The 27,146-nt window shown below is 45.6% G+C and overlaps 1 protein-coding gene across 3 annotated transcripts in view; it reads left to right on the top strand.

The window, feature by feature from the left end:
* LOC148027593 (uncharacterized) overlaps nt 1-27,146 on the top strand; it is a 177,837-nt gene that overhangs the window by 107,581 nt on the left and 43,110 nt on the right. For all 3 annotated transcript variants that reach the window (XM_087688924.1, XM_087688925.1, XM_087688926.1), the window contains 3 exons: nt 16,587-16,675; nt 16,795-16,891; nt 17,150-17,244. In XM_087688924.1, the coding sequence (XP_087545050.1) occupies nt 16,587-16,675; nt 16,795-16,891; nt 17,150-17,244 (281 nt within the window). The remainder of the gene's footprint in view (nt 1-16,586; nt 16,676-16,794; nt 16,892-17,149; nt 17,245-27,146) is intronic.

The following is a 27,146-nucleotide window of genomic DNA, read 5'->3' as shown; positions in this document are numbered from 1 at the left end:
ACCTCTGAGCCACATACATGACCCAAAGCTGCTTGGCATCTAAAACATGCTTCATCATGTGTGCCCACATTGGTTAATTAGTGCCATCCAATTTATCAAAGTTCCCAAACATGTTTAGCAAATCATTTTGGCTTGCCATTCCTTCCTGCATTTGACTAATTTTCACAATTGCTGCCAAATGTGTACTTGTAGGTGCATCACTATGAAAAAGCAATGAAAAGGCCAAAAAACTTGCAACTTTTCGCACAATAGATGATGGTCAAGAAATTTTGCAGTTGAAAAGGCTTCAATGCTTGTGAATGTCAGTATAGAAGGTGTAACGCCGATGGATTTGGACAAAAGTCCCAAATTTATATGCTGAAATTTGGGCTCAAAATGTGGAAAGCCCCAAATTTTTGGTGTGAAATTTTGGCAATTTTTATGCACCGAATACAAAATCCCCAAAAGATTGGTGAAATTTGGGATTTTTGGGCAAAAGCCCCTGATGTTTTGGAGAAATTGAGTGGCAATTGAAGTCTGCTTTGCAAAAATACTCAAATTTTGTGCTTATGAAGGGGCTACACATGAAGAGTGGTTTATTTTATGGGATTAATGCTGATTAAGACTGGGAAATAAGAATGTTTTAGTGCTAGGATTGCTAGGGCAGAATCAACACATTTTGACCTGACGAAAATAGGACGCAGGCTATCAGGGGCAGTTAGGGCTGAGTAGATGTGGCCCAAGCTCTCTTCTTTAGTGGCAACAGTCAATTGGGTGGTTAGAAGGCGATTGACAAGTTGGCGACAATATGCGGATTGTTTGGTGGTGTGAACAATAAGATAGTGAGACAAGCATTTGACTTGTGCAGGTTCTATGTGGGAGAGTGGGGATGCTCTCACGGAGGCTAGATAGGGCAGTTGCCTGGCACCACTCTGTCCCCCGGTCCTCTTGACACTTGATCCCGCAGCATCTTCCGTAGGTACATGATCCTGTCAGATCCATGACTCGATCTACAGGAGGGAGGGGGTGAAGAGTCAGATTGAGTAGATTTGGACTAGGGAGTGGGGTAGGAGGGACTCGATCGCAGAGGAGGTTGCAGAGGTCCTAGCCGGGTCGAGCAGTATCTGCCAGGAGGTAGCCCTATAGGGTAGGCAGCAGAGCTGGGAGAAGGAGAGAGCACTCCGGTGGGACCTAGCAGCCATGCAGAGATTAGTACAGGAGACACCAGGGGATCCCATCCTCCACGCATAGGAGATGCGCACACGAGCAACCATCGCCGGCCTAGAGGACAGGCCCTTGGAGTTCTCATTCTGCACCTCAGCAGCCTTCTACGCGTGGAAGGGGGACATGATGTGCAGGGAGTTCTTTCAGGCACACCAGTCTAGCACCTCAGGAGAGCAAATATGCAGCCTTCGGGATCAGTATGGGAGGATTCGCTCTAGCCCAGACGAGGTGATGGGGATTGCCATCAACTACTACAGATGCCTTTTTCAGTAGGAGAGAGCCTCAGCCAGAGGATAGTGTTGCAGACAGCAAGTTTGGGATCACATCCCGTCCCTCGTCACAGAGGAGATGGGACGCTCCCTTCTAGATCCCTTCACAGAGAAGAAATTAGAGGAGGCTTTCCACACACAGGATGGGTAGAAATGCCCGGGAGAGGATGGCCTCTCTAAGGCCTTCTTCACCACCTACTGGGAGATAGTGGAGGACCCCTTATTGGTGGCCTTCCAGGAGATTTTCAGTTCAGGTTGGATACCGGGGAGTCTATCAGCAGGTCTTATCAGTCTCCTCCCCAAAGGGGGAGACCGGTTGGAGCTATCCCAATAGAGACCGATCACCTTGTTGCCAGTTGCCTATAAGTTACTCGCAAAGATGATTGATGGGCGACTCCGCCCCGTGCTTCCAGACATCATTCATGACACACAGGCATACTTTGTCCAAGATAGGAGCATCCTAGACAATGTCTTCACCTTCTTTGAGGCGATAGAGTGGGCCCAGCATAGTGGTTAGGGATTGGTTGTACTACTCTTGGATTTTGAGAAAGCCTATGACAGGGTAGACTGGGACTTCTTGGAGGGCACCATGGAGAGGTTGGGCTTCCCCCAGGCATGGATCTATGGGGTCTTTGCACTTTACAGATTCGCTACCAACAGGGTTCTCATAGGTGGCAGGAGAGGGGAGGAGTTTCGGCTAGAGAGATCAGTACGGCAAAGCTGCTCATTGGTCTCGTATCTGTTCCTACTCTTTGTACAGGCGATGTCTCACTTCCTCAGATCACGTGTGAGCTGGTTACACGGTTTGCGACTTCCGGTGAGAGAGGAGACGGAGCTATTAGACTCAATGTATGCAGATGATACAACACTTTACATAGAGGACGATGAGTTGATGCTGGAGAGAGTGAGACTAGCTCTCGAGGTGTTCTATACTGCAATGGGAGCGAAAATCAACTGGCGGAAGTCGGTTGGTTTCCTTACAGACCTGGACTTTAGTATGAAGTGGCATCCACTTGGGATTTAGATGGGTGTGCAAAGGGCAGACGGTTTGCTACCTAGGGTTCTAGGTGGGACTCCACATCAACCTTGCCCAGCAGTTTCTTCCAGTCCTTGGCTCTATTCGGAGGAAGCTGACCTATTGGAGTAGTGCTTGCCTCTCCCTTGCGGACCGAGCCATGGTGGTTAACCAGGCCCTCCTCGGGACAGCTTGGTACATCACCTCATGTTGGTGCTTCTCCTCGTCATGTGTTGCTCAGCTTCGCTGCCTACTGCGGAATTTCCTCTGGGCCGGGTCAGACGGTTCCAGGGACTCTCGGGCCAAGGTGGCATGGGCGCCCATCATCTTGCATCGGTGAGAAGGAGGGCTTGGGATCATTGACCCGGAGTATCAGAGTATGGCCCTTTTAGGCAAGCTTGTAGTCAGCAGTCTCACACCAAGAGGGCAAACTTGGAAGGTCCTACTGCAGGAGGGTCTCCAGGAGTGCAGGCTGAGGCTTGGTGGGGATTGGAGACCATCCTTGAGATGGATCTTCACGACAGCCCAGATCAAGCCCCCCATATCCCCCTTTCTACGTAGCTTACTTCATGTGTGGGAGGGCCTCCGTAAGGCCCTAATTTAGAGCCCCCTAGGTTGCTAGGAGGAGATAGACCGCCAGCCGATGATTGGGAACCCCCAGGTCAGAGATCACGAGGGGGTATAGATCAGTGAGCGCCCCCATATCCAGTGGGCTGGTTGGGAGGCTGGCTCGGCTCGCATCATGAGGACTTGGCGGGAGGTGTACAGGTTGGTGGACGAGGAGAGGTGTATAGGTTGGTGGACGAGGAGGTGTTGCATCGAGCATTAGATTGCCAGAGAGGAGTTGAGTTGAGGAGAAGGGAGATCAACGCAACAATACCTCAGGAGTGGCTTTGCTCCCCGATAAGAGAGACGACAGAGCTTGGGGAGGTATGGGCCGCTAAGGTTGCACCGACAAGTATCCCCCTACAGGTGGCAAGTAGAGTGGGTGGCGCCCTGCATGGGACTTTCTTCACCAATCAGTAGGGAGGGCGTCTCGCCCTTGACAAAGGGCAACAAGATGAGGGAATAGCTGTCCTTTCGTGGAGGAGGATTCGGGTGGTGGGCCTTCAGGGGAAGACATGGTGTCAAGACCCCTATGTTTTTTGGGAGGAGTTCCAGGAGTAGCGCCTCTGGATTTGGGAGGGTAGACCACTTGATGAGTTGGATTGGGATCTAGAAGAGTGGCTATGGCTGGCCTTTGGGGTTGCCAAGAAGCCACCGAGGTTCCTAGAGTACACAACTAGGATTGGCAGACATGTGCTGATGCAGGAGGACATGGACAGGGCGCCATCGCGTAGCAGGTACCGAGCGGAGCACAGCATCACGGATACTTTCCGATGGACTTTTTGGCGCCACCTATGGGACAGTTGGAGGCCGAGAAGGGTATCGTATTTCGTATGGCTAGTGGCACATGGAGGCTTGGCGGTAGGGAGTTGGTTAGCCCAGATGTAGAAGGATTGAGGATGTAAACGCTGCACATAGCAGTTTCTGGAAACTCCAGGGCAATGCCTTCGGTCGTGTGAGGCGGTACACCTAGTGTGGAGAGGAGTATGCCGCATCCTCTGCCGCATAGTATCCAGCCTTGGATGTATCTCATGGGGAGCTTTCTATTGGCATGGAGTCAGCCAGGATCGCCACCTTCTGTATGAGGCTTGGATGCAGGACACGATCTTTGTGATTGAGGCTGGGTCGTGTGCTGTAGTCGGCTTGGAGGCTCTACCCATGTGCCAGGTACTGGAGCCCACAACAGACCGCTTTGAGGTATAGGAGATCGTAGGGAGTCTCACGGGATGGCATATCTGGAGGGTGCAGTGTCAGGAGGTTTTTGGAGGAGAAAGACTTTTTGTATATGTGACTTTGGCAGAGCTCTGGACCTCCATCATGCACTCCCTTCACGGCTGATGGGAGTAGGTGCAGGGGGAGTCTTGAGCTCGTCAAGAGCTCCATTTTCACTTCATGCACACTTGGGGCTGCCAGGACTTGTTTTTCATGATGCAGGCAGGCAGCCCCAAATGGCGATACACCTGCCCTCTATGGCTTCTTGCCCCCATCCCCCCCTAGACCACCCTGAGAGGCCTGTATATTTGATATATCTATGACTCTGCATCAGCTCCAGCTAGTCTATTGAGCATGAGCAGTTCTTTGTATTCAAGATTTTTTCTGAAGTAATATAATTAGCCGCACTTTATTTGCAAAAAAAAAGCATTTGACTTGTGCAAATGATGGGGAAGCAAGGACTAAATTTGACCTGGTTTGGCACAGGTGACAGGATAAAGAGGCAACTTGCTTTCTAGTCAAATGTGCAGGTTAGGATGTAGGGAAGGTGTGACAACCACGTAGCAAATTCTACATGCAAGTAGGGAGATGAGCCTAGGAATAGGCAATGTATAGTAGCCAATAGAGCTGAAGTTTGTATAGTAGTAGCTAGCAAGGGGGAGAGTAGCCGAGTTGGAGTCTCAATGGTGGTTATGGCAGTGGCAGCTCATAAGCAAAATGGCGGCTTAAAAGACGTATAGCTTTGATACTATTGTTAGGTTAGGATTCAATAGCATGCTACACTCGCACACTCATAGTAAACAAGTGAACAAAAAGAGAGAAAAGTGCTGGAAGGTCACATCCAATATGTAAGAATGATAATGAAAGTACAATCCCTAAGGTACTAACTACCATATCCGCTGGTGGTTGTTCACATGGGGAAAAAACCCTTCTCTAGCTTGAAGGTAAAAAATGCTCGTGGACAAGGGACCGTTCACACTAGAACTTTGGAGGAATATGATAAGTGTAACAATGCTTGAGTCGATGGTGAGTACGTGGATGACTAGTTTTTATTGGGAGGGATTATTTGAGAATATGGGTACCACGTTGAAATTTTCTTTCTCCTTCCATCCATAGACAAATGGTCTATCCAAAGAGGCAAATTCCAAAGTCTTGGATCCTTTGAGATGCTATGTTTCAGACCATAGGGCACTGCTGGAACAATTTCTACCCTTGATTGAGTTTTCATACAACAACATGGTGCATAGTTCCACTAGCAAGGCTCCTTTTGAGGTTGATGAGGATGGAAAGAAAGTTGCACCAAACATGCATACAAAGGACAAGATTTTTGAGACTAATAGATATGTGGAAAGCATGGATGTTGTAAAGCACTCATAGGTACCTTGCCTTTAGCGAGCATAGAAGTTAGGTTAACCTCCAAGCTACTCAAGATGATAGCCTCTTTTAGCACCGCATTGGTATCTTTAGGCAGATTCATGGATTATTTTTAGATCCCAACTTTTAGTGAGTCTATTCACACTGATTGCCTATCCTTTGACCCTTTGGTCCATACAACCTTGTGTCCTAATATACGCTATCGCTTGACCCCTTTACCATGTCAATGCCTTAGCACAGTGGTCCATTTCCTACCATTAGTGCTATGGCCAAGCTTTCCTACGGACCGTGCCCACTTAAGACCCTTTTCCTAACATTACTTCCCTCTTTTGGAAAAGCATTCGTCATCAAGAACAAAAGTGGGAAATGGCTTCTTGAGTATTGTAATGTTTTCCCAAGTAGAACCTTCTTCAGGTCTATCTTTCCACTTAACTAATTTTTTTTCGAATATGATGAGGTGTAAGATGCTCATGAAAATCCAAGGTCCGTTCTAGTACATGAGGTTGAATGAATGGTTCAATAATTTCTACTGATGCTCCTTGGTCCACCAAACTATTAGCATTGCCAAGTTGCCTATCCAATTTGCTAGCATGGAAGACTTGATGGACTCTACTAGAGGAGGGTAGATCTAATTTGTATGCAACTTCACCAACACAGTTAAGGATTGTAAATGGACCACAATCTTGTGGAGATAACTTAGGAACTGTTCTAGACTTCAAACTTCTTGAATATTCGGGAACACCTAAGTAGAGTTAATCACCTTTTCAAAAGTGACCATATGTCTATGTTCATTTGCATATTTCTTATAATGGTCTTGATCTTGCTTAACATTATGGTGTACTACTTTTAGCTTATCAAAATGATCTTGAAGAAAGTGCTTGACATGTTGGATTTTCTCATTGGCTAATTCCATCATAACTAGTAAGCAGCGTTGAAATCCATACATAAGCATGAATGGACTAAACCCTATAGTCGCGTTCTTAGCATTATTGTAAGCAAACTCTTATATGGGTAAATAATCTTCCCAATTAAATTGTTTTTTTTCTTACATATGCTCGTAGCATATCTTCTAGAACTTGGTTTACCCACTCAGTTTGCCCATCCGTTCAGGGGTGATGCATGATACTTAGATTAAGCATTGTATCCAACCTTCTGAATACAACTCTCCAAAAAGGGCTATGAAAGTTTTGATGGGGATCGCTTATGATATTGGCTCGCAATCCATAGAGCCAATAAATATTATCCACAAATAGGTAGGCTAATTCAGGAGTTTTAACAGTTGTCTTTGTTGGAATGAATCTACACATCTTAGAGAGTCTATCTACTACTATCCAAATGGCATCATGACCATGATTGGAAGTAGGAAGTCCAACAATAAAATCCACAGAGAGACTTTTCCACTTACCATTAGGAATTTCGAAAGGATGTAAAAGCCCATGGACCTTGAGAGACTTGGCTTTGTTCACTTGGCAATTTTGGCATTGAATAACATATTTCTCGCTATCCTTACTCATTCTAGACCAATAAAAAGTGTCTACATATACATGCATAGGTCTTTCATATCCTGGGATGACCTACACTAGGACTATCATGACACTAAGAAAGAATTTGGTGCCACATGTCCAAGTTCGAGGGTACTCAAATTGGACCTTTATGAAGCAAGTACCCATCATCAATGGTAAAGTTCGTCCATCGATTGAGCTCATCAATGGTAAGAGAGGAGCCCTATTTGGAATTCATAGCTTGTGCATGAGTCAGTGAGCGATCCCTTCCTTTAACTACATTCCATGAATTTTCATAAGATTGATAATGCTCACATTTCTCTCATAAAGATTCTAATATATCAATCTTTAATATTGTAAATGAGAGTGTGTCAATCTTAGGCATTCTACTTAGAGTATCAGCTATAACATTATATTGACCCTTGTGATACCGTAGTGTGCAGTCAAACTCTTGAAGAAATTTAGCCCATTGAGCTTTTCTTCCTTTCAAATCTTTTTGGCTAGTAAACCATTTGATATTCTCTTGATCAAAGACTACGTCAAATGGAGCTCCATACAAATAATGTCACCATTTTTTCAAAGCTAGGATTGGAGCATTAGCAATAGCTACTTCATGTTTATCAAAACTACGTTGTTGTTCCTCACTCCAAGTGACTCACCCCAAGTGAAAGTGCAACTTTGAGCTTTCAATCGATTTGTCTTAGGAACAACTATCTTAGCATAATCTTTGATTAACTTACGATAAAATCCTACTAAATCAAGGAATATTTGTAACTCCTCTTGTAGGATCACACCATTGTAAGATAGTTTGGACCTTCTTTGGATCCATTCTAATACTTTCTTCAAATATGATATGGTTAAGATACTAAATTTTTGTCTTAAAAATTCACATTTAGTTCCTTAGCATAAAGTGTGTGTTGCCTAAGCAACTCAAATGTTGGGGTATTTCACTTACGCCTCACTTACGCCTACGCTCACATAGGAGTGTCGGTGACTAGTAGGACACTGGGGCATTTTTTACTCTCGGTAGGAGAGGTTTTTCCCCCAGACTTAGTCTTATTTTCGTATGTGCTTATGTCACACACTTACGGGCACTTACTGTGTTCGGGTGTGTACACCCCCTACAACCCTAAGGTTTAAGGGTTGTACTTTGTACTTTCAGCTTACACTCTTTTAGTCTATTGCAGTGGGCATAGTGCTTCACTCTGTTCTTCACTCTCATACTGTCTACTGCACTTTTAGCTGCACATCGATCCTCTACCCCTCTCACATTTGGTATCAGAGCTCAGCTCCTGTCTGCAGTGTGCAGTCCCGACCGCACCTATGCCCCTGTACCTGCCTGTTCGTGCTCTTGCTGTACCTTCCTTGCTCCTGCAACTGACGCTGCTCTTGCAGCTGCCGCCTCCTTAGGCACCGCCAGTCCCTGCGTGTGCCACCTGCCTGCGCGCGTCACCTGTACCTGCGCGTGCCCTATACCTGCGCGTGCTGACGCTGCTCCTGCAGACGCCGCTAGTCCTGTGCATGCCATCTATGCCTGTCCTGTGCGTGTCACCTGCGCCTGTCCCAGGTGCGCCATCGGTTGTTCCTGCACGCGCCGCCACCGCCTCGGGATCTGTGCCCGCTATCAACCAGCTGGAGTCAACCTGCAGAGGAGGTAATTTTTTTCCTTTTTTCCAGATCACAGCTGGATACAGGAGTCTACACAGCATTGAGACACATGTCTGTGTCTAGGACACATTGGATGCAAATTTCGGGGTACATTTGTCAGAAATTTTTGGGGATTTTACTGATACAGTGTTGCTGAACACTGTTTGCACCTTGGACTGCGTTCATTACAAACAGTTTTGAAAGAGTGCATCTCTGCACACTAATTGCAGAAATTTATTTGCTGCAATTTCTGGAAATTTTCAGATTTCCAGCTTGTCCTGCTTCGACATTGCTCTTTTGCCTTGTTGGTGATTGATAATCATGGCAAATCAGGGAGGAGATGTCTTTACCTATGTATCCAAGGAGGACAGATTGGATGGTAATAACTATTCACTGTGGTCTTTTATGATGAAGAATGTACTAGTGGCAAAGAATCTTTGGGAGTATGTCAGTGGAGAAGAAACTAGACTTGGAGTTGTGGCTCCAGTTACTCCTCCTCCAGGAGGATGTGCACAACGGGCACCTCAGCCCGTTGCACCTCAGCCACTTCCTCCAAGAACTGTAGCTCAAAAAGCATAGGATACACAGGATGCACAAGCTTTGTCGTTGATTGCTTTGGCAGTTCAGCGGTCCATCATTCCTCACATTTGTTCAACAGCTTCTTTACGAGAAGCTTGGCAAACTTTGGAGCAGATGTTTGCAGGTAAAAATGAGACTCGCATCTCTTTTTTAAAGAAAGAGCTAGAGACATTGAAAATGAATGAAGGTGATCCTATTCAGGATCACTTGAATAAAATTCAGGACTTGCGAGAGCAGCTCATGAATGTTGATGAGTTCTATTCGGATGCACAAATGATATCCACCACTTTGAACTCATTACCTCCTTCGTACTTGGCTTTTCATACGGCCTTGAACCTCACCATGAGGATTTCCATGCAGCCAATCACTTTTATTCAGTTAGTCAGTTTGCTTCTAGAGGAGGAACAAACAAGACGGAATAGTGGTGTGGATGCTACAGTCTCTGAGCAGGCCTTTATAGCTAGGCAGAAGGGCAAAAACAGCCAAGTGAAAAATGCTCCGCAGAGTTCTGGTACTTCTGGCACTTCACAGACAAGTCAGAAACAAGGAAGCACGCAAGCCAAAAAGGGTAAATGCCATTATTGCAAGAAGCCAGGCCATTACATCACTGAGTGCAGAAAGCGCATTGCCAAAGTGAAGGAGTCAGGAATGTCTGTTGATGCTCCTTCCATTGCTAGTGAGTCCGCATCTTTTGTTGCAGACACAGACTATTGTTTTTACACATGCAGTTATGACACCTCTTGGGCTGATAGAGCATTTAGCTCTACTGAAGTTGTAGATACTTGGTTTTTTGACAGTGGTGCTTCTCGGCATATTACATCTCGCAAAGATTATTTGCTTCTCTTGGTGCACCTCGAGTTGGCAAGTCTGTACAGTGTGCCAACAATGCATCATACCCTGTTCGAGGTATTGGGGAGATTATGCTCACAGCCATTGATGGCTCTATTCTCTGTCTTCAGGATGCTTTGTTTGTGCCCGGTATAAAGAAGAATTTTCTCTCTATTTCTTCTTTGGCACGTTGTGGATTGTAGGTCACATTTCTTCAGTATGCCCTTCCACTTCCAGTGGAACATCACGGACTTTTGTATCCCACACACTTGTTATCCCCATTCATGAGAGAGACAACATGAGTACTAAGTACTTGTGGCAAATGTAGGTTCTTAGCCAACATATAGTTAATGAAGTTGTGAGTTGACCCATTATCCATGAGAATATGGACTCATCGTCCATTGATTGTACTAGGCATTTGGACCAAGACATGGGAGCCAAATGTGGGCTGCCATGGTGCAGCAGTCAAGTAACGCTCATGCTCATCAGTTTGATGGCTAACTTGTATAGCTAGATATTTTAGAACAAGGTTCCAAAGGAAGCATTTGCACCATGTGCACTAGTTTTTCTTTGTTCTTATTTTTAACAGGCTACCTTTAAGTTTTGGACAATCCTTTTTTTCATGAGGCAATTGAATCATAACTTCTTACGTGCTCTCACAAGCTCTGAGTGGCCCACTAGCCCCTTTGGGCTTCTTATATTCTCCTCTTTGGTTGTAGCATTGAACTTTCTCTTTCCTACTAATGTTGATATAGGTTTTGAACGTGCAGATGCATATGCAGACGTTTTTCTATCTAAGATATCATAAAAAAATTGTGTACTCTTGATACCTTTTTCTAGTGTTTTAGGATATTGAGTTTTCATCTTGGCCAGGGAGATTATAAAAGAAGTAGAAAAGAACAGCTGATCACCATACGCATGCATTAGAGTTTGCACAAGGTAGTTGAGTATTACTACATTTGAAAAGACTAGGCTGAAAAATAATGAAAGGCAAAGGAGCTCTTGTATCCAAAGCTTAATATGCATTGTTATGGCGCTTTCTAGATATTGGAAAAGACTATTGATGTGGCTTATAGGCTGAAATTTCCTCCACCTTTGTAGATACAATCATGCGTTTCATGTGATCTTAGTGTGGCCTTTTCATGATGATGTACCTAAGCATATGTCTACTAAAATTCAGCTAGAGATTGAGGAGCAAAATGAGATTTTGGCACATAAGCAAAGGAAAGTCGGTGGAAAAGTATTCAAGAGGTACTTGGTGAAGTTTTAGAACTACTCACCGACAAATACCAAATGGATGAAAGAGGGTAACTTGGTAGATCACTATTAATCGTTGTAGCTTTACCTGGAGTCATATTAGCTAGAGCCAACTTTAGATCATGCTCTTTTAGGCTCAGTAGAGCCAAAAGTCCAAAGCACTACCTAATGCTCAAGGGAGAGGTAGCACTTCCACTTCTCTAGAGATGGATAGCTCATGCATATAGTGGATCTCGAATATATTCAATGTGCATCCAAGGTAATTGTTGCTAATAGTATGTTTGCATGAGATTACCATTTAGTGTACTAGTCACTGTAGTTGGTATGTACATGAGTACGATTTTGATTGCACCTCTGTCAGATTATGATCATTAGAGATTGATTATCAGTCTCGCTAGTTTTCATTGGATGATCATTAGTTATTGGTCTCAGTTTTATTAGATAGTATTGTTGTGTAATCCCATTGATAGTTGATCCATGGTTTATGCTAAGTTTATACTTTACTATGGTTTCTTGGTTAGAATACCTTTGGCTAAGAGTTAATGGATGCATCCCATGTGGTTTTGATGTAGTTAGGATTCATTTTTGGTTAATTATACCTTAGTTATGTTGACTGGAAATTTCAGTATGTGTTTGGCATTAGCATAGTATGAACAACATCAGTTGATGCTCTTTGACTATGATACCTATGCTTTTTCCAGTTTAGTATTGCTTTGCTTTTGTCACATTGCATTGCAATTAGGGATGATTGCAAGGATTTCAAGGGGGAGATCTATCACAAGGACATGTATTTTTAATACTTAGCTTTCACACTATTAGCCTCTGCACATGTGAAGTGCACATGTGAAGTGCAAGTATGTTAAGTCACATTGATGGAGTAAGCACCCCAAGTGAGCAGTGGTGGGTGAAATTGGTAAGAGTTGTATAAAGTTATGCTAGCTAGGTAATTGTTGGTGCTTGGTGTTAGTTTGGGTCTAGGCCATTAATTGGACCATTAAAATATGTAGGAGTGACATTAGGGGACTAGGCATTAGTTTGTAAATTAATACTAGTCCAATGCCAATTACTGTTGGGGCAATTAATTGTCCCATGGGGGTTAGCACATCAATTGTGAATGTGCGCTAGCCAATTCTTGGGCAGGGAAAGATGAATAATATTAATTAATTTTCAGAAATTAAATTCTAAAAATAGTTCAATTAATGCTAGAAACTACAATTAAAAGGCTGCCAAATGGCAAAATAGGCTGCTAGTGGCAAATATTCCCATGCAAGACTGGGAGAGGGATGTTGGGCATGGCTAAGGGTCGTTCAAGGGGCGTTCAAGCCACTCAAAGGTTGGGGCTGGCTAAGGGTCATTCAAGCCAGTCGGATGTTGGGGAAGGCTGAGAGAGACAATATCAAAAATGAGATGCAGCAACAGTTCTTTGCAGGTTACAGATGTTCGTCTTCTTTTATACATAAACCTTCATGCATGATGGGGCTGAACACAATAATCACCCCTCATACCCATCAGAATTGATGTGTCCAAAATTAGTTGCAGTACCTGTTTTTCTGTTGGATGGTTTGGATAAACTGCTTTGAAGGTTTAGACCTGAGCCCTGTAGTTGTGCAACAGTTTCTGTTTTTGTAAAATCTGGTTTTATTTCTTGTTGGGAAAAGAAAAAAAACGGGAGAGAGGCTGTATGTATACTGCAGGTGCCAGCAGGAAGAAGCCATTTCCAGCAGGTTGTTGGAGACAGCATGTACAGGGGTTTGGGCTGCTGGCGACCTGATGTGCCCAAGACCTGCTGGTAACCTGCTAGTACAGGTCTTGGGCAGCAGGCAGCTGTCAGAGTGCAGCGATGCGGAAGCGTGGGACCAAGACTGAGAGAGAGAGTGAACGCAGAGAGAAGAGAGAGGCAATGCAACTCTCATTGTCTCATTGCAGCAAAGTAGGACGAGTCTGGGGGCAGCCAAGCTCCTCCAACAATATCCGAAGCCACACAGCCTCACATGTGGTGGAAGACGCGGCCCGATACTCTGCCTCAGTATAGACGAAAGGGCTACCGTGGGCTGCTTCTTGCTACTCCAAGAGATAACACTTGCACCCAAGGTAAAACAGTAGCTTGTAGTAGACCGCCTATGGTCCACATCGCCAGCCCAATCCGAGTCGCTCCAACCTGCAAGTACAAGATCTGAACCACCTGTGCCTGTTGGATAATGAATCCCTAAGTCAGATGTCCCCCTCAAATACCGAAGTATCCTCTGGGCAGCCTGCCAATGCACCGTCTGAGGTTCACTCATGAACCCTGCCAAGAGACCAACAACAAAACAAAGATCAACACGAGTGTTGAGGAGCCAAATCAATGATCCAATCAACTGATGGTAGCGGGAAGCATCCGCCAAGGGAGAATCTGAATGTGAAGTGGCCTTCCAGTTCGGATCCATAGGAGTAGAAATGGTCCGACAATCCTCCATCTCAAAAGAAACCAAGAGCTCTTGTACATATCTCTGCTAAGAGATGAAAATCCCCCTCTGAGACCGATAAATCTCATGGCCCAAGAAGAAGTGGAGTAGACCCAAGTCCGTCATCTCGAACGCCTGATGTAAAGCTGCCTTCGTCTCTTTGACCTTCTGTGCATGATCACCTGTGACAATCAAATCGTCAACATACAACACAAAAAGCACACAACTAGCCTCGGAAGGGTGTACATAAAGCTACGGATCGGCCCTGGAGTGCCGATATCCCAACTGTGACTGAAGGAACGAGTCAATCTTCTCGTTCCATGCACGCGGAGCTTGCTTGAGGCCATACAAGGCCTTCTTCAACTTGAAGACTTGCCCATCTGAAGATCCAAAGCCAGGAAGCTGCTCCACATAGATCTCCTTCTTCAAATCACCATTGAGGAAGGCTGACTTCACATCCAACTGGTAGACAGGCCATCTCCTATGGCCAGCCAAGGCAAGAATAGCTCGAATAGTCGCCATACGAGCAGTGGGGGCAAAAGTGTCATGACAATCAATCCCTGGGTGCTGTGCAAAACCTTTAGCAACAAGGCGAGCCTTGTGCTTGTCCAAAGAACCATCGCTAAGGTACTTGGTCTTGAAGACCCATTTGACGCCAATCACCTTCTTATGCGAGGGGCGAGGCACGAGATACCAAGTGCCATTCCTCTCAATAGCCTCCAACTCGGCTTCCATAGCTTTCTTCCATGGTGCGGACTGTAAAGCCTCCTTCACGGAGGTGGGCTCTCGATCCTGCATAACATGAGTCATCAAACAATAGTTAGAGCAAACAAGCTCCGTAGAATGTGCCTAGTGCCTCCGTGACCGCCGCGGACTATCCTGCGGTCCCCACTTCTCAGGGACCCCCTCGATCCTTGAATCATGGAGTGTGTCATGGGCCCAACGAGGAGGAGGCCGGGTCATCTCTCTCCATCAGCTGAAGACTCTAGGATATCCACCAGTGGTAACTCCTTGGGGTGACCGGTGCAACAGTAGACTCTGTATTGGAAACAAAATCGGAATCAAAAGGCGCTAGCTCCAAAGGAACTGTCTCGGGAGCCCAACTCTCCCCTGGATCTCCAAGAATGGGATGCTCCTCACCCGCTGCTATGACCGGAACCTCCACGAGCTGCACATCTCGACTGGCCAGAAATAATGCACCCAAAAAAGCAGGTCGGCTGCATTAAATGCAGCCGACTGATCAGTACAAGTCGGACTGCCACGTGGCTGTCCGACTGGTCAGTCCGACCAGGCTGCCACGTGGCGCCTGTACGGCCGGCTAGGACCTGATCGCTAACAGCAGCAACTAATTTAGGCAATTTCTGGCAACAAAACTCTGCATTTTCTCTCTCTTCAGCTTTCTCTTATTTTTCATCAACCTCTCAACAATTCTCATGCAGTTCTAGCATTAGCTGAAGAGCAATTGAAGAAATCGCTGCTGGAACCCTAATTCACGGAATAAACTAGGGTTTGCACAGCCACATTGGGATCTGTGCCCAATTATTGAACTTCTTGTACTTCGTGTAGCAGCTGAAGGCAAGAAATTTGTAGTTGATCCAAGAAGTGGCCTATTCTCAATTTATTGTGGCCCACATGCAAGAGATTGAAGACCTAACCATGCCCAATCAAGGGGAAATTGATTTTATGAACTGCTGGCAGCTGGTTATTCTTGACAGCAATTGTATTGAAGGTTGAAGGAAATCAGCTTGTGTCTGAGCGTACTTCAAGCTTTTAGTAATACAAGATAAAGAAATACTGATTTGTGTATCTATTGCTTGCTGTGATTTATGGTAAATCAGGTCATGTACCATCCTCTTGAAGAAGGAAGACTGGTTTTACAACATCTAGGTGTACTGCCGGATGATTTTTGGTGGCGAGGGCCTCTCAGTATATGCAATCTTGGCAGAGCTCTAGACATCCATTATCCACTCACTCTGCGGCTCTTGGATCCAGCTATAGGGCAAGCTGGTCTCAAGAGCTCCAACAGTAGTTCTTGCTCACTTGGAGTGGCCACTGCCTGTTTTTTATGATGCATGTGTGCAGTCCTAGGTGGGGGTACACTTCTCCATGGCTTCTTTCCCCCATACCCCCCAAACCACCTTGAGAGGCTTGTACATTTGATTGTTTTGTGATTTTGAGTGAGCTTCAGCTAGACTGTTGAGCACATGTAGTTTTTTGTAAAATTCTTTTGAGTAGTACCTTTAGCTGCATTTTTAACCTCAAAGAAAGAGAAGATATGAATAGCTGTAAGTGAGTGAACAATGTGAGTTATTGAAGATCCTAGGGTGATTTAAAAGTGCCTTGAAGAGCTCAGCCTTTATCCATTTTACCACACCTGAACTTAGTCAGCACTTAATACCACACTAACACGAGCTACATGTGACTGCTCTTGCATCAGCAAGTCTGTTGTACTCCAAAAGGTTTTCAATTCTCTTCTTTCAGAAAGAGGCTTTTGTGAATGCATGCTATAGGCTGTCTAAGATGCTTAACAAGTTAAGAATTTTGGAGTATCTTACATGAGAAATTAAACATGAAATGTTTTATTGTTGGAGGCTATTCTCTTTGTTGCATCTGCAGAGCAGTGTTTGGTTATCTTTTGTGGTTTGTATAGGTCTTACAAATGGTTATAAAGCAGTTGGAGTCTAGTAAGAGTGGAAATGATTCCAAGACTCAAACGGAACAGAATTTCTCATCAACAAAGTTAGTTATATTCCTTTTCTTTGTATATTATAGTCAGTGTATTGCACACACTATTACCTGAAGGAATTTTTGGTATGACAAAGAATCTGAATTTTCTAGTAAATGTATCATCACAATAGAAATGAGAAAGGTCAAATTATTCGAGATTACACACCAGCTGCAAGGTTAGCTGAACATGCTGAATTGGAGGAAATGCGTGGAAACAAGTCAGACAAGGTAATTGCGTGAATTAGAATTTTAACCAATTCCTCAGTGCTCTTTTGGCCATCTCACTTGTTTTCTGAAAAGTGTTTGTGTATGAGGTAACAATTTGTGTATGCTCCTCAGTTGGCAGAAAAAATCCTCAAAAACCTGTGACTGAAATTTCAATAACGTCCTTTTCTGTAATCAGGCCGAGTCTTTTTTCCAGTGAATATTGCAAAACTATATTTTCCTCCAACTTGCAAGAATGATTGTTAAATGTATATTTTTCAGGAGATTCTGGAGAAAACTTACAAGAATACAAAACGTAGACAAGGGTTTGATCCTCTTCCAGTAGATGGAAGAATCTACCAGAAAAATGAAGGGGGGTCGGTGCTCATTTCTGTTCATTAGGTTGAAAGTAACATCTAAATGAAAACATAGTATAAACTACAAGTACTACTCCTATAGCATACACAGAAATGTTAAAAAATATTCAAGTTGGTGAGAAACATAAATGTTAACCTCACTAGTCTGAGATAAATGTTTAGAGGGGAGGTCTGGTCTGCATCCTTCTCATTTTTTCCACCAGCCCCACCCTCCAATGAGTTAAGATAAGGTAAGCAAGGACCATGTTTTCTTCTTCCCCCATGGAGAGAGATTCTATTCAGTGATAATGCCCACCGAGGTGAAAAATATATTTGAGATCTGCCTACAAATTAACAAACTAAAAACAAGGACATGAATGTTATCAATGCTCAGGAGGGATATCAAGTACGAGTATGACTTAAAATCTTTAATAAGGTAAGCAAGGACCATGTTTTTTCATTCCATCATGAAGAGAGATTCTATTAAGGAATACCTCAGTGATAGTGCCCACCAAAGGTAAAAAAACATACGTGAGATCCCCCTACAGATTAACAAACTAAAAACAAGCAGAGGAATGCTATGGATGCTCAGGAGGGATATCAAGTACAAGTACAATGATTTATGGAACAACCATTCAGGTGGATTGTTATGCCAAAACATATACAAGCCAGCATCTCTTGCTGCTCTATGCCCTTAATGTCTCTCATTGTTGAGATGTACCATGCTACAATGCTGCCAATATGCTCTCATCTATGACATTGACCTGCTGTCAACGCTAACTGAGAGAATTGGGTTGGGGGACGTGTATAACTAACAGACTATTCTCCCTTGAAGATCCTTGTATCTGCAAGTGTTTCCTCTGTTTTGTCATAGGCTAAAATATACTAACTGCCTATCCTCTCTTCATCTAACAAATAGGCAGCTAACCTTATCCATCCATCTAACTATTTGTACACATCGACCTAGACGTAGCTGCCTATTTGTTAGATGGATGGAGACACTAGTATTGGATGAGGGCTCCTTTAGATATCAGACTGGGATTGAAGAAAGTGGGTTTGGAGGGATCCGTTCCTTGATAGACTGTGCAATATGGCCTTTTTTGGCTAAACTACCATGCTAGGGAGGAGGATTCAAATGAGCAAGATCAAAGCACAGCCAACAGGTACTTCCCATTGGCTTGGATCTTAGCCAGGGAGGAGGATTCAAATCATGTCTTGCCAAACTTTTGGAGGAGGCTAAATGTAGTTCTAAGAGCTTAGGAGTTGGTACATGGCTGGGCCCTAGTGGTATGTGTGAGATGTGGTGAGCTAAAATATACTAACTGCCTATTTGTCATAGGCTAAAATATACTAACTGCCCATCCATCTAACAAATAGACTATTCTGTTTAGCCAAAATCTGATTGTTAGAGAGAAGGGGCTACCTTATCCTCTCTTCATTGGGGATCTCTAAGACAACCATGGTCAGACAGACCTCCAGGCCCTCATGATAGAGAAACACCCAATTCCTTTGTAAAAATGTGGACATTGAGATGGCAAGCTTGACACATGTGGACATTTATAAACACCAAGCTTCTGATCACCAATTCCTTTGTTACAAGGTCCACCCACTAATGTGGACATTTAAAATAATGTGGAGATTTATAATCACCAAGTCTCAAGTTCCGATCTGATAAATGTCCACATGTGTTTAGAAGCTGGACACATGTGGACATTTATAATCACCAAGTCTCAAGTTCTGATCTGATAGAGAAACCCATCTAAGACTCTGTTGCAAGGTCCACCCACTAATGTCCTCTAGTTGCCATAGCAAAAGATTTTTTGAGGGCTCCTCTCCTAGTAGGCCTTTGACAATGAGCTTGGCCAGTAGAGCTCCGCTTAGGCAATATAGATCAATGACACATATGCCCTCTTTGAATCTCGGCTGAATAATCACATCCTAGGCTACATTTTTTCTTTGAGAGAAGAAAAATATATTAATGACACCTTGGAGGCTCCCATCTATAACCCCCCCCCCCCCCCCCCCCCCCCCCCCTGTCAGAAGTGGTGCAGCAATGGAAGCGTAAAGAATATGCTGAAATAAATGCTGAAAACACAAGACAGAAGAAAGAAAGAAAGAATGAACACAGTAGACAGATGAGAACTCAGATGTATGCTCGGGAAATGGAATCCATATCGAACACGAGACAGCAGCATACAACGGTGAGTCACTGGCTGCGTGGGCTCCTCAGCACCGGCTCCTCTCTCCCAGAAGGATCTCCACTGATGGCTGAAGCACCGAAGACTGTGGAGGAGGAGCCCTATAAATAGCCACAAAAGTGGGGAGCATAAAATGCAGGTCGGCCAGCAACAAATGCTAAATAATACATCATAAATGGCCACAAAAATGTGCCATAAAATACTACATAAAATGCCCAGCCTTTGGCACACAGACTCACACCATGAGCTGACTAATATCTGCTAACACCCTCTCTCAAATCATGTGTGATCGGATACAATGAAATATTACAATGATGGAGAATCATAAACTACACAACAAATAAACACCAGAAGGACCATGGATGTCCAAGCGGTGAGTGGCCAGCCCACCACCAAGATGCCTCGGAGAGTATCTGATGTCGATGTCGATCGTACCAACAACACCTGAAAATAGAGAAGAATCATAGCAGCTCTTTGTGTAATGTCACCTATGTCACTCAGGACATACAAAGCCAATCTGCCAAACATGTCTCTGAACATGTGACCATGGATTCCCCGCCTTTGGCCAAACCACCAAAGTGTCCCCTCATGTGAGCTCCAGACGAAAGCCTCTCGCTCTCTTTCAAGAAGAACAGCTCATCATGAACCGAGAAATCAACACCAGTCTCTAGGATTTCACTGCTAGATACCGTCGATGCGTCAGGGACATCCCTCTCTGGATCCTGTGCATCTATATCAAAATATAGATGAGGCACTGCAGCCCCACCAACACCCGCGCACACTCCCTCTCTGGCACAAGAGAGTCGTGAGGGATGACCGCATCACCACCACTAGAAAGCAGCCGAGGAAGGGGCCACCAAGCCCTTCCTGCGATCCGAAGAAGAGGATCCCTTCCGTGCCTTGGACTTCTCCTTGGTCGGAGGATCGGAGTCGGAGGCTGATGAAGGAGAGGACTCATCGGTAGAGTCAGCATCCCGCTTCGTCTTCGGCTCCTTCTTCCTGGAAGCCGCTAACTTCTTGCAGTCCTTCCGCAAATGTCCCTTCTTGCCACAGTGGTAACACTGGGCCTTCGACTTCTTCTTCCCGTCACCCCTCTCTGAAGCTACATAAGCCTCACCTCCATAATGTGCCGGAAGCCGCCCCTGTAATCTCAAGGATGCCTCATGCTCAAGAAGCATCGAGGTCATATGTGTAAAACTGACAGGAATCGAAGATGTCTGCGCCCGCAAAGCATTGGCCACTCCATCAAACTCCGGGGGGAGCTTGTAGAGGACCGTCCCGACAAGATGCATCTCGGGAAGAGCAGATTGCATGTGCCGAAGCTGGTCCTGTACCTGCGTAACACGAAGAAGAAAAGACTGAATAGTATCTTTCGGCTCAAACTTCATCTGCTGGAGCTGGCCATAAAGTGTGACGGCCCGCATGGTGGAAGGTGCCTCGTACATCTGCTGCAACTTCTGCCATACTTCAGGAGATGTCCTACAGGAGGTAACCGCCGGTAAGACCGCTTTAGAAATACACCGAAGCAACGCCGAGTAAGCACGGGCATCGTCCGAGTCCCATGTGAGCACCGCTTCCTCATGGTTGTCCTCATCAAAGTCTTCAGGAAGAGGAAAAGGACGGAGACGGCGAGCAAGAGCTCCACAGACGATGTACCATAACCGCTTCTGCACAAACCAAGCTTTCATGACAGCACTCCATGTGAGGTAATCAGGTCCATGTAACTTATCTTCACTTGAGGTGCACGGAGGGGCCATCTGGAGGAGGTAGAAAAGAGAAGTAGAAGAAAAGAAGGTCGTTTGGAGAGTGAGCACAGCCAAAACACAACCAAAAAACACCAAAAATAGTGAGTTCACATGCAATATAACCCAAAGGCTGACCAAAATAAGCCAAAAGCTGCTGCACAAAGTGAAAAAATCAGTCAAAAACTGCCAAAAACAGCAAAAACGGCCTGAATAATCAGAAAAACAGGCAAAAATAATGCTGTAAACAGCAAAACGCAGGCGGCAAACTGAAGAAACAGGGTCTAAAGACTGTTGCCAGCAGGTTGATGAAGGAAACACGGGCAGCAAAGAGTGGAACAGCAGTAAACGCAAATCTGTCCAAAAAACGCAAAACGCAAATGCTGAAACACTGTCGCCAGCAGCAAATCAGCAGTCGCCAGTAGGAAGGACAGTTGCCTGATCAGCAAGAAAGGGTGAAAATCCTGAAATCAGCAAGAAAAAACAGCACAAATAGGTTGCAGCCTGAAATCTGATACCATGTCAGAAGTGGTGCAGCAATGGAAGCGTAAAGAATATGCTGAAATAAATGCTGAAAACACAAGACAGAAGAAAGAAAGAAAGAATGAACACAGTAGACAGATGAGAACTCAGATGTATGCTCGGGAAATGGAATCCATATCGAACACGAGACAGCAGCATACAACGGAGAGTCACTGGCTGCGTGGGCTCCTCAGCACCGGCTCCTCTCTCCCAGAAGGATCTCCACTGATGGCTGAAGCACCGAAGACTGTGGAGGAGGAGCCCTATAAATAGCCACAAAAGTGGGGAGCATAAAATGCAGGTCGGCCAGCAACAAATGCTAAATAATACATCATAAATGGCCACAAAAATGTGCCATAAAATACTACATAAAATGCCCAGCCTCTGGCACACAGACTCACACCATGAGCTGACTAATATCTGCTAACACCCCCCCCCCCCCTAAATATAAAGGTTGAATGAACAACCAATCCTATCGGCTATTCTTCTATACCATATAGTTTGCTAGGTGAAAGAAGGTGCTAGAATCCCATGTATGCATAAATCTTCTCTCCTCATCCATCTTGAATCATCTTGTAGCCTCCAAAGGGGACATCCTCATTGGGGTCATTGCAACTAGTAGAGACAGGGTATTCACTTTCACAAGGGACGACGATGATCACCACTAGCAAGTGGACTTGGATCAGGTAGAGTTCACAGAATGTTCTGGACAGAGAATTGGATTAGTGGTATACTCTAAGAGAAGGTGGTACATCGACCTAGACGTAGCTGCCTATTTGTTAGATGGATGGAGACACTAGTATTGGATGAGGGCTCCTTTAGATATCAGACTGGGATTGAAGAAAGTGGGTTTGGAGGGATCCGTTCCTTGATAGACTGTGCAATATGGCCTTTTTTGGCTAAACTACCATGCTAGGGAGGAGGATTCAAATGAGCAAGATCAAAGCACAGCCAACAGGTACTTCCCATTGGCTTGGATCTTAGCTAGGGAGGAGGATTCAAATCATGTCTTGCCAAACTTTTGGAGGAGGCTAGATGTAGTTCTAAGAGCTTAGGAGTTGGTACATGGCTGGGCCCTAGTGGTATGTGTGAGATGTGGTGAGCTAGAGGAGATCTAAAGGCATTGCCTATAGAACTTTTCCAAAGCCTAAGAGGTATAGAGGAGACGCTTAGGATGGTCTTCCTTGACACACTAGAGGCCATGGTTGCAACTAGGGGGGTCATAGCTTGGGTCATGGATAGAGTCTCAGCATGTGGCCCCACTCTAGATTACTTGCATGCTCAATGGATCCAAGGGCATTGTCATATATTGGAGTTGATTGCTAGTATTATTGCTTGATACATTTGGATTGTGAGGTGCAACCATGCTATAGATCTCGAGGACGTCTCCATTGTAGAGACTCTTTTGAGGATTTGGACAAAGATAATCCATACTCTTTGCAGGAGATGGGAGAGGCTATAGGGTGGCTCTAATGTGATGAGGAGGAGAGATGCCTTCTTGTGGACCTGGGAGTCCATCACCTTCTTTCATATAGATCCTCAAGTGCTCTGGCATTATTGTCAGCCAGATTGGTGGTTCACACAACCATTGTATTTATGTACTTACCCACTCTTTATTTTTTCATCAAGGTTTTATTACTAAAATTTATTTTCTTTTCTTTTGTAGAAAAAAACAAGAATCATCTTATAGCCTCTCCCATGTCCCATGGACAATATGAAAAACATTGTACACTACCTTTGTTTAAGCTAGGTTGGCATCACCTCATGAGTAAATGAAGTTTTGGGTGAGAAATTTCACCTCACCCATGTAGGATCCAAAGGAGCATAAACAAGAAGTACCACATGGTTGTCATAAAACCTAGTTAGCTACCACCTCCCACAAGAGATAGTTTGATTGTAGATGGTAGAGCATGTAATGGAAATTGGACTCTTGTATTAATATTTGTGCCTTCTTTAGACTAGCTTGCAACCTCTTTGCTGCTCCAACATCTTCTGCCCCCTTAACCTGCTTGTCTTAGAATCTTTGCCAATCCCTCATTCTTATTGCAACATTTTTTCTTGTGCAAGAATGGCATCAACTTAAATGGAACAATTGGAAGCATTCCTGTAGTCTTCAATGTTGTGATAAGTCCAAACCAGCTTGCTAGAAAGCAAGAGTACATTGAAACGAAAGATGTCAGCACAATGTTGGAGTACTCCCCTTTTGGTTCTCAGCTTGGTAATTTGCATGTTTCCCTCCTTATATTGGCCGCCTCTCATACTCCAAAGGTCATGAAACTCAAGAGACTTACTTCATAGTGAGACTCACATCCCTAGACACAGCCAAGAGTTGGTGGCTATGGTGCTAGAGAATGGTGTCATCCATATCCTCTCGTGGTAGAAGTAACTATATTCTCAATTCTTGGCTTGCCCTCCTCTTCCTTGGTTGATGAAATAATGTTTTCTAATTGACAACTTTGGTTGCGTTTTCAACATTAACTTGCTTCCTTAATGATATAATTTCGGAGAGAGGGGACATCCTTGCTTCACCCCAATGATGGAGTAAATAAGTGTCGAAAGGCCCTCAGGTGTCCGGACTCTGCCCACAACTCTCATACAATGCCAAAATACCCCAACTGAGCTCTTTCGGTACTCCCATGGCATGCAAACTATTTATCAGCTTGTCTCTCGGTACTGTATCAAAGGCTTTGCAAAAGTCCACAAAGCAATAGTAGGTCCTTCAGCCATGGGCCCTTCCCTCCTCAATGATTGCTCTGAGTGTGAGGATGTGATCCAATGTGGAGAAGCCTCTCCTAAAGCCAGCTTGTCCTTGTGCTCTAAGACTCCACCTCTCTGCTCACCTGCTTAACTCATGCTCAAGGATGGAAGCATATAACTTCGCCAATGTATGCCCAACCATGATAGTCCGATAGTGACTGGGTAGAGTAGGGTCCCTTGACTTGAGGATAGGCACAATAGTATTCATGCTCCAGCTTTCTGGTAGGCCTTCACACATGGCTCTGTTAAACATGTAAGCTAGGAATCCTACCACCAAATCTCTAGCATGGATCAAGTGCTCGGCTACTAGTCCATCATGATCTTGTGCCTTTCCTCTGCTAAGTCCGTCAATGGCCTCTTGGACCCTACTTTCTATAAAGAAAGTGGTGGTCTCTGGACAAGGCTCAAGTGTGTCAGGAAGAGGTGGCTGACCCTTCACAGTATAGAGACTAGCTGCATACTGTTCCCATACAGCGGTGGATGTAATAGGTTTGGTTGGGCAATGCTCTCTAAAAAGCCTCCAAGCCTCCCTGAGTCCTCGCTCAAGAATAATTGATATAGGTCTCGCTCCAGCTGGGCCAAGAATGTTCTCTTCTTCCACCGTGTGAGGCGTCTAAAGAGTATCTGTGCTTGTCTGTGGGTAGTGGACCCGAGTGCTATCTCTCTCTGTAGCCGTGCTCTGTTCTCACGGCACTCATCATCATTCTAGTTGTTCCGAGGTGTCCCCTCGGTGGAGGCTCTCTGTGTGGGTCGTGAGTGTGGGAAGGCTAGAGAGAGAGAGAGAGAGAGATGGCGGGGAGAGAGCTCTGAACCCTAGAGAGATGGCGCCGCCTGCTCGTGCCGCTCTGCGGATGGTCGTTTGACCTGTCGGCTCGTCGTTTCTGCGCCCGTCAGGCCCGTCGCATGACCTGTCGTCGGTCGTCTGGCCCCTCTGGCCCGTCGCCTCCGTCGCCTGACCCGTTCGCGCCTGTTCGCGCCCGTTCGGACCCGTCTGCCTTGGTTCGCGCCAGTCCGCCCTAGTCCGCGCCCGTTCGCACCCGTCTGCCTTGGTTCGCGCCCGTCCGCCCTGGTTTGCTCCTGTTCGCGCCTGTCCGCCCTGCTTCGCGCCCGTTCGCTTGCACTGCGGGCCTTGTTCAACGTCGCCTCGTCCCTGCCTATCTAACCTATGACCTGGCTGACCTGCCCCGCGGACCTGTGACGTCACCCTTGGCTGCGCACCCTGACAGACCTGTGCCCTGTGACCGTTGCTGCTGCCTTGCCGCCTTTTGCCCGCACTTGCACCTGTGCGGTTAGGGTTGTGCGCAGCCCTACGCGTTCCGCCCTCCTGCTTCTGCATGGATAAGGGTTGCACCCAGCCCCACGTGTTCTCTCGCGACAGTGCGAGAGCACGAGAGTGAGAGACAGAGAGAGAGGACAGTAGTATGGCTGGCCTGGATATGGCTTTTATCGACCAGACGGTGGCAGCCCTTGGTCCGAACTCTAATACAGAGGAGCCAGAGGATATGGTTCCTTGCACGGAGGAGATGCCTTCTGGTTCTGACCTGCCGCCTGCGGGCAAACGCTCCAAGCATACTTTTGACGAGACAATGGGTCCTGAGGAACGTTCCTATGTGCAGGTTGCCTCTGATTCTGTGGATTTGCAGGAGATTGACTGGGAGCATTTGCTGGAATTTGCCAATACTCTACTTCGCGATTATGTCCAACATAATCATGAAGCTTTTTCTGACTTGGGAACTGATGAAGTACTGGAAGCCACGGTGGACCCGAAATCTATCTTGCGGTCTTTTTCGGTGTTCTATGACCGTGCGGTTATACTCTTCTTCACTGGCAGGATCCCAATGCTTTCCCATATTCGCCAGTGGCTGCACCATTTATTACAAGGGGAGTGTGTTGAGGAGATCTTTCTTGGACCCCGCGGCTTTTATGAGGTGCTACTTAAATCAGAGACGCATCGAGCTGAGCTCCTGTCCAAGTTGCCATTGTTCTTTGATCGCCGCTTGGTCCATGTTGTGCCATGGCGCCCTATGGCAGACTTTCAGCGCTTGCTTCAACGTGAATGCCTGGTGTGGGTTGAAGTGGAAAATTGTTCGGCGGTCTATTGGCCATTGTTAAAGGATGCGATGGCAGTTGTGGGAACGGTGTTGGTTCCCCCAAGCCTAAGGGCTATGAATCGAAACCGTTTATGCATGTTATGGGACATGGCTAGGAAAAGGCCTGCATGGCTTCGCCTCAATTGCTCTGGCATGCATCCTTTGCACTTTCGCTTGAAATGGGGCAACTTTGCAGGACACTGCTTTTTGTGTGGAAAATTGGGGCATTTAATGGCCGAATGCCTAGAGAGACAACCGTCTTTAGATGATGCGCATGTTGTGCTGCCTATGGATGACATGGTGCTTGATGCTCCGGCACAGGAGGCCCCCCAGCCACCTAATGTTGTGGAGAAAGGTAAACAATAGGTCCTAGGCTTGGATTCCCGTAGCAATGACTGGCTCGAGGCACGTCCCAAAAAAGGTAAAAAATTGGATGCAGGCCTGGCAGATTCTGGGCCTAATGTTTCACAGGATTGCATGCACACGTATATGCGCAGGAAAGAAATGTTCTCTTCATAGCATGCTGCGCGTACTATGGTTCCTTCTGCCCCCCGTAATCAGTCTACAAGGAAAGTCTATACAGACGGTCCAAAGGGCCCACCTGCTAAGCTAGC

The sequence above is a fragment of the Lygodium microphyllum genome, chromosome 12 (assembly GCF_053477565.2).
Source record: "Lygodium microphyllum isolate KBCC chromosome 12, Lygodium_microphyllum_v1.1.10, whole genome shotgun sequence".
Lineage (NCBI taxonomy): Eukaryota > Viridiplantae > Streptophyta > Polypodiopsida > Schizaeales > Lygodiaceae > Lygodium > Lygodium microphyllum.
This window is presented reverse-complemented; position numbering and strand designations above follow the sequence as displayed.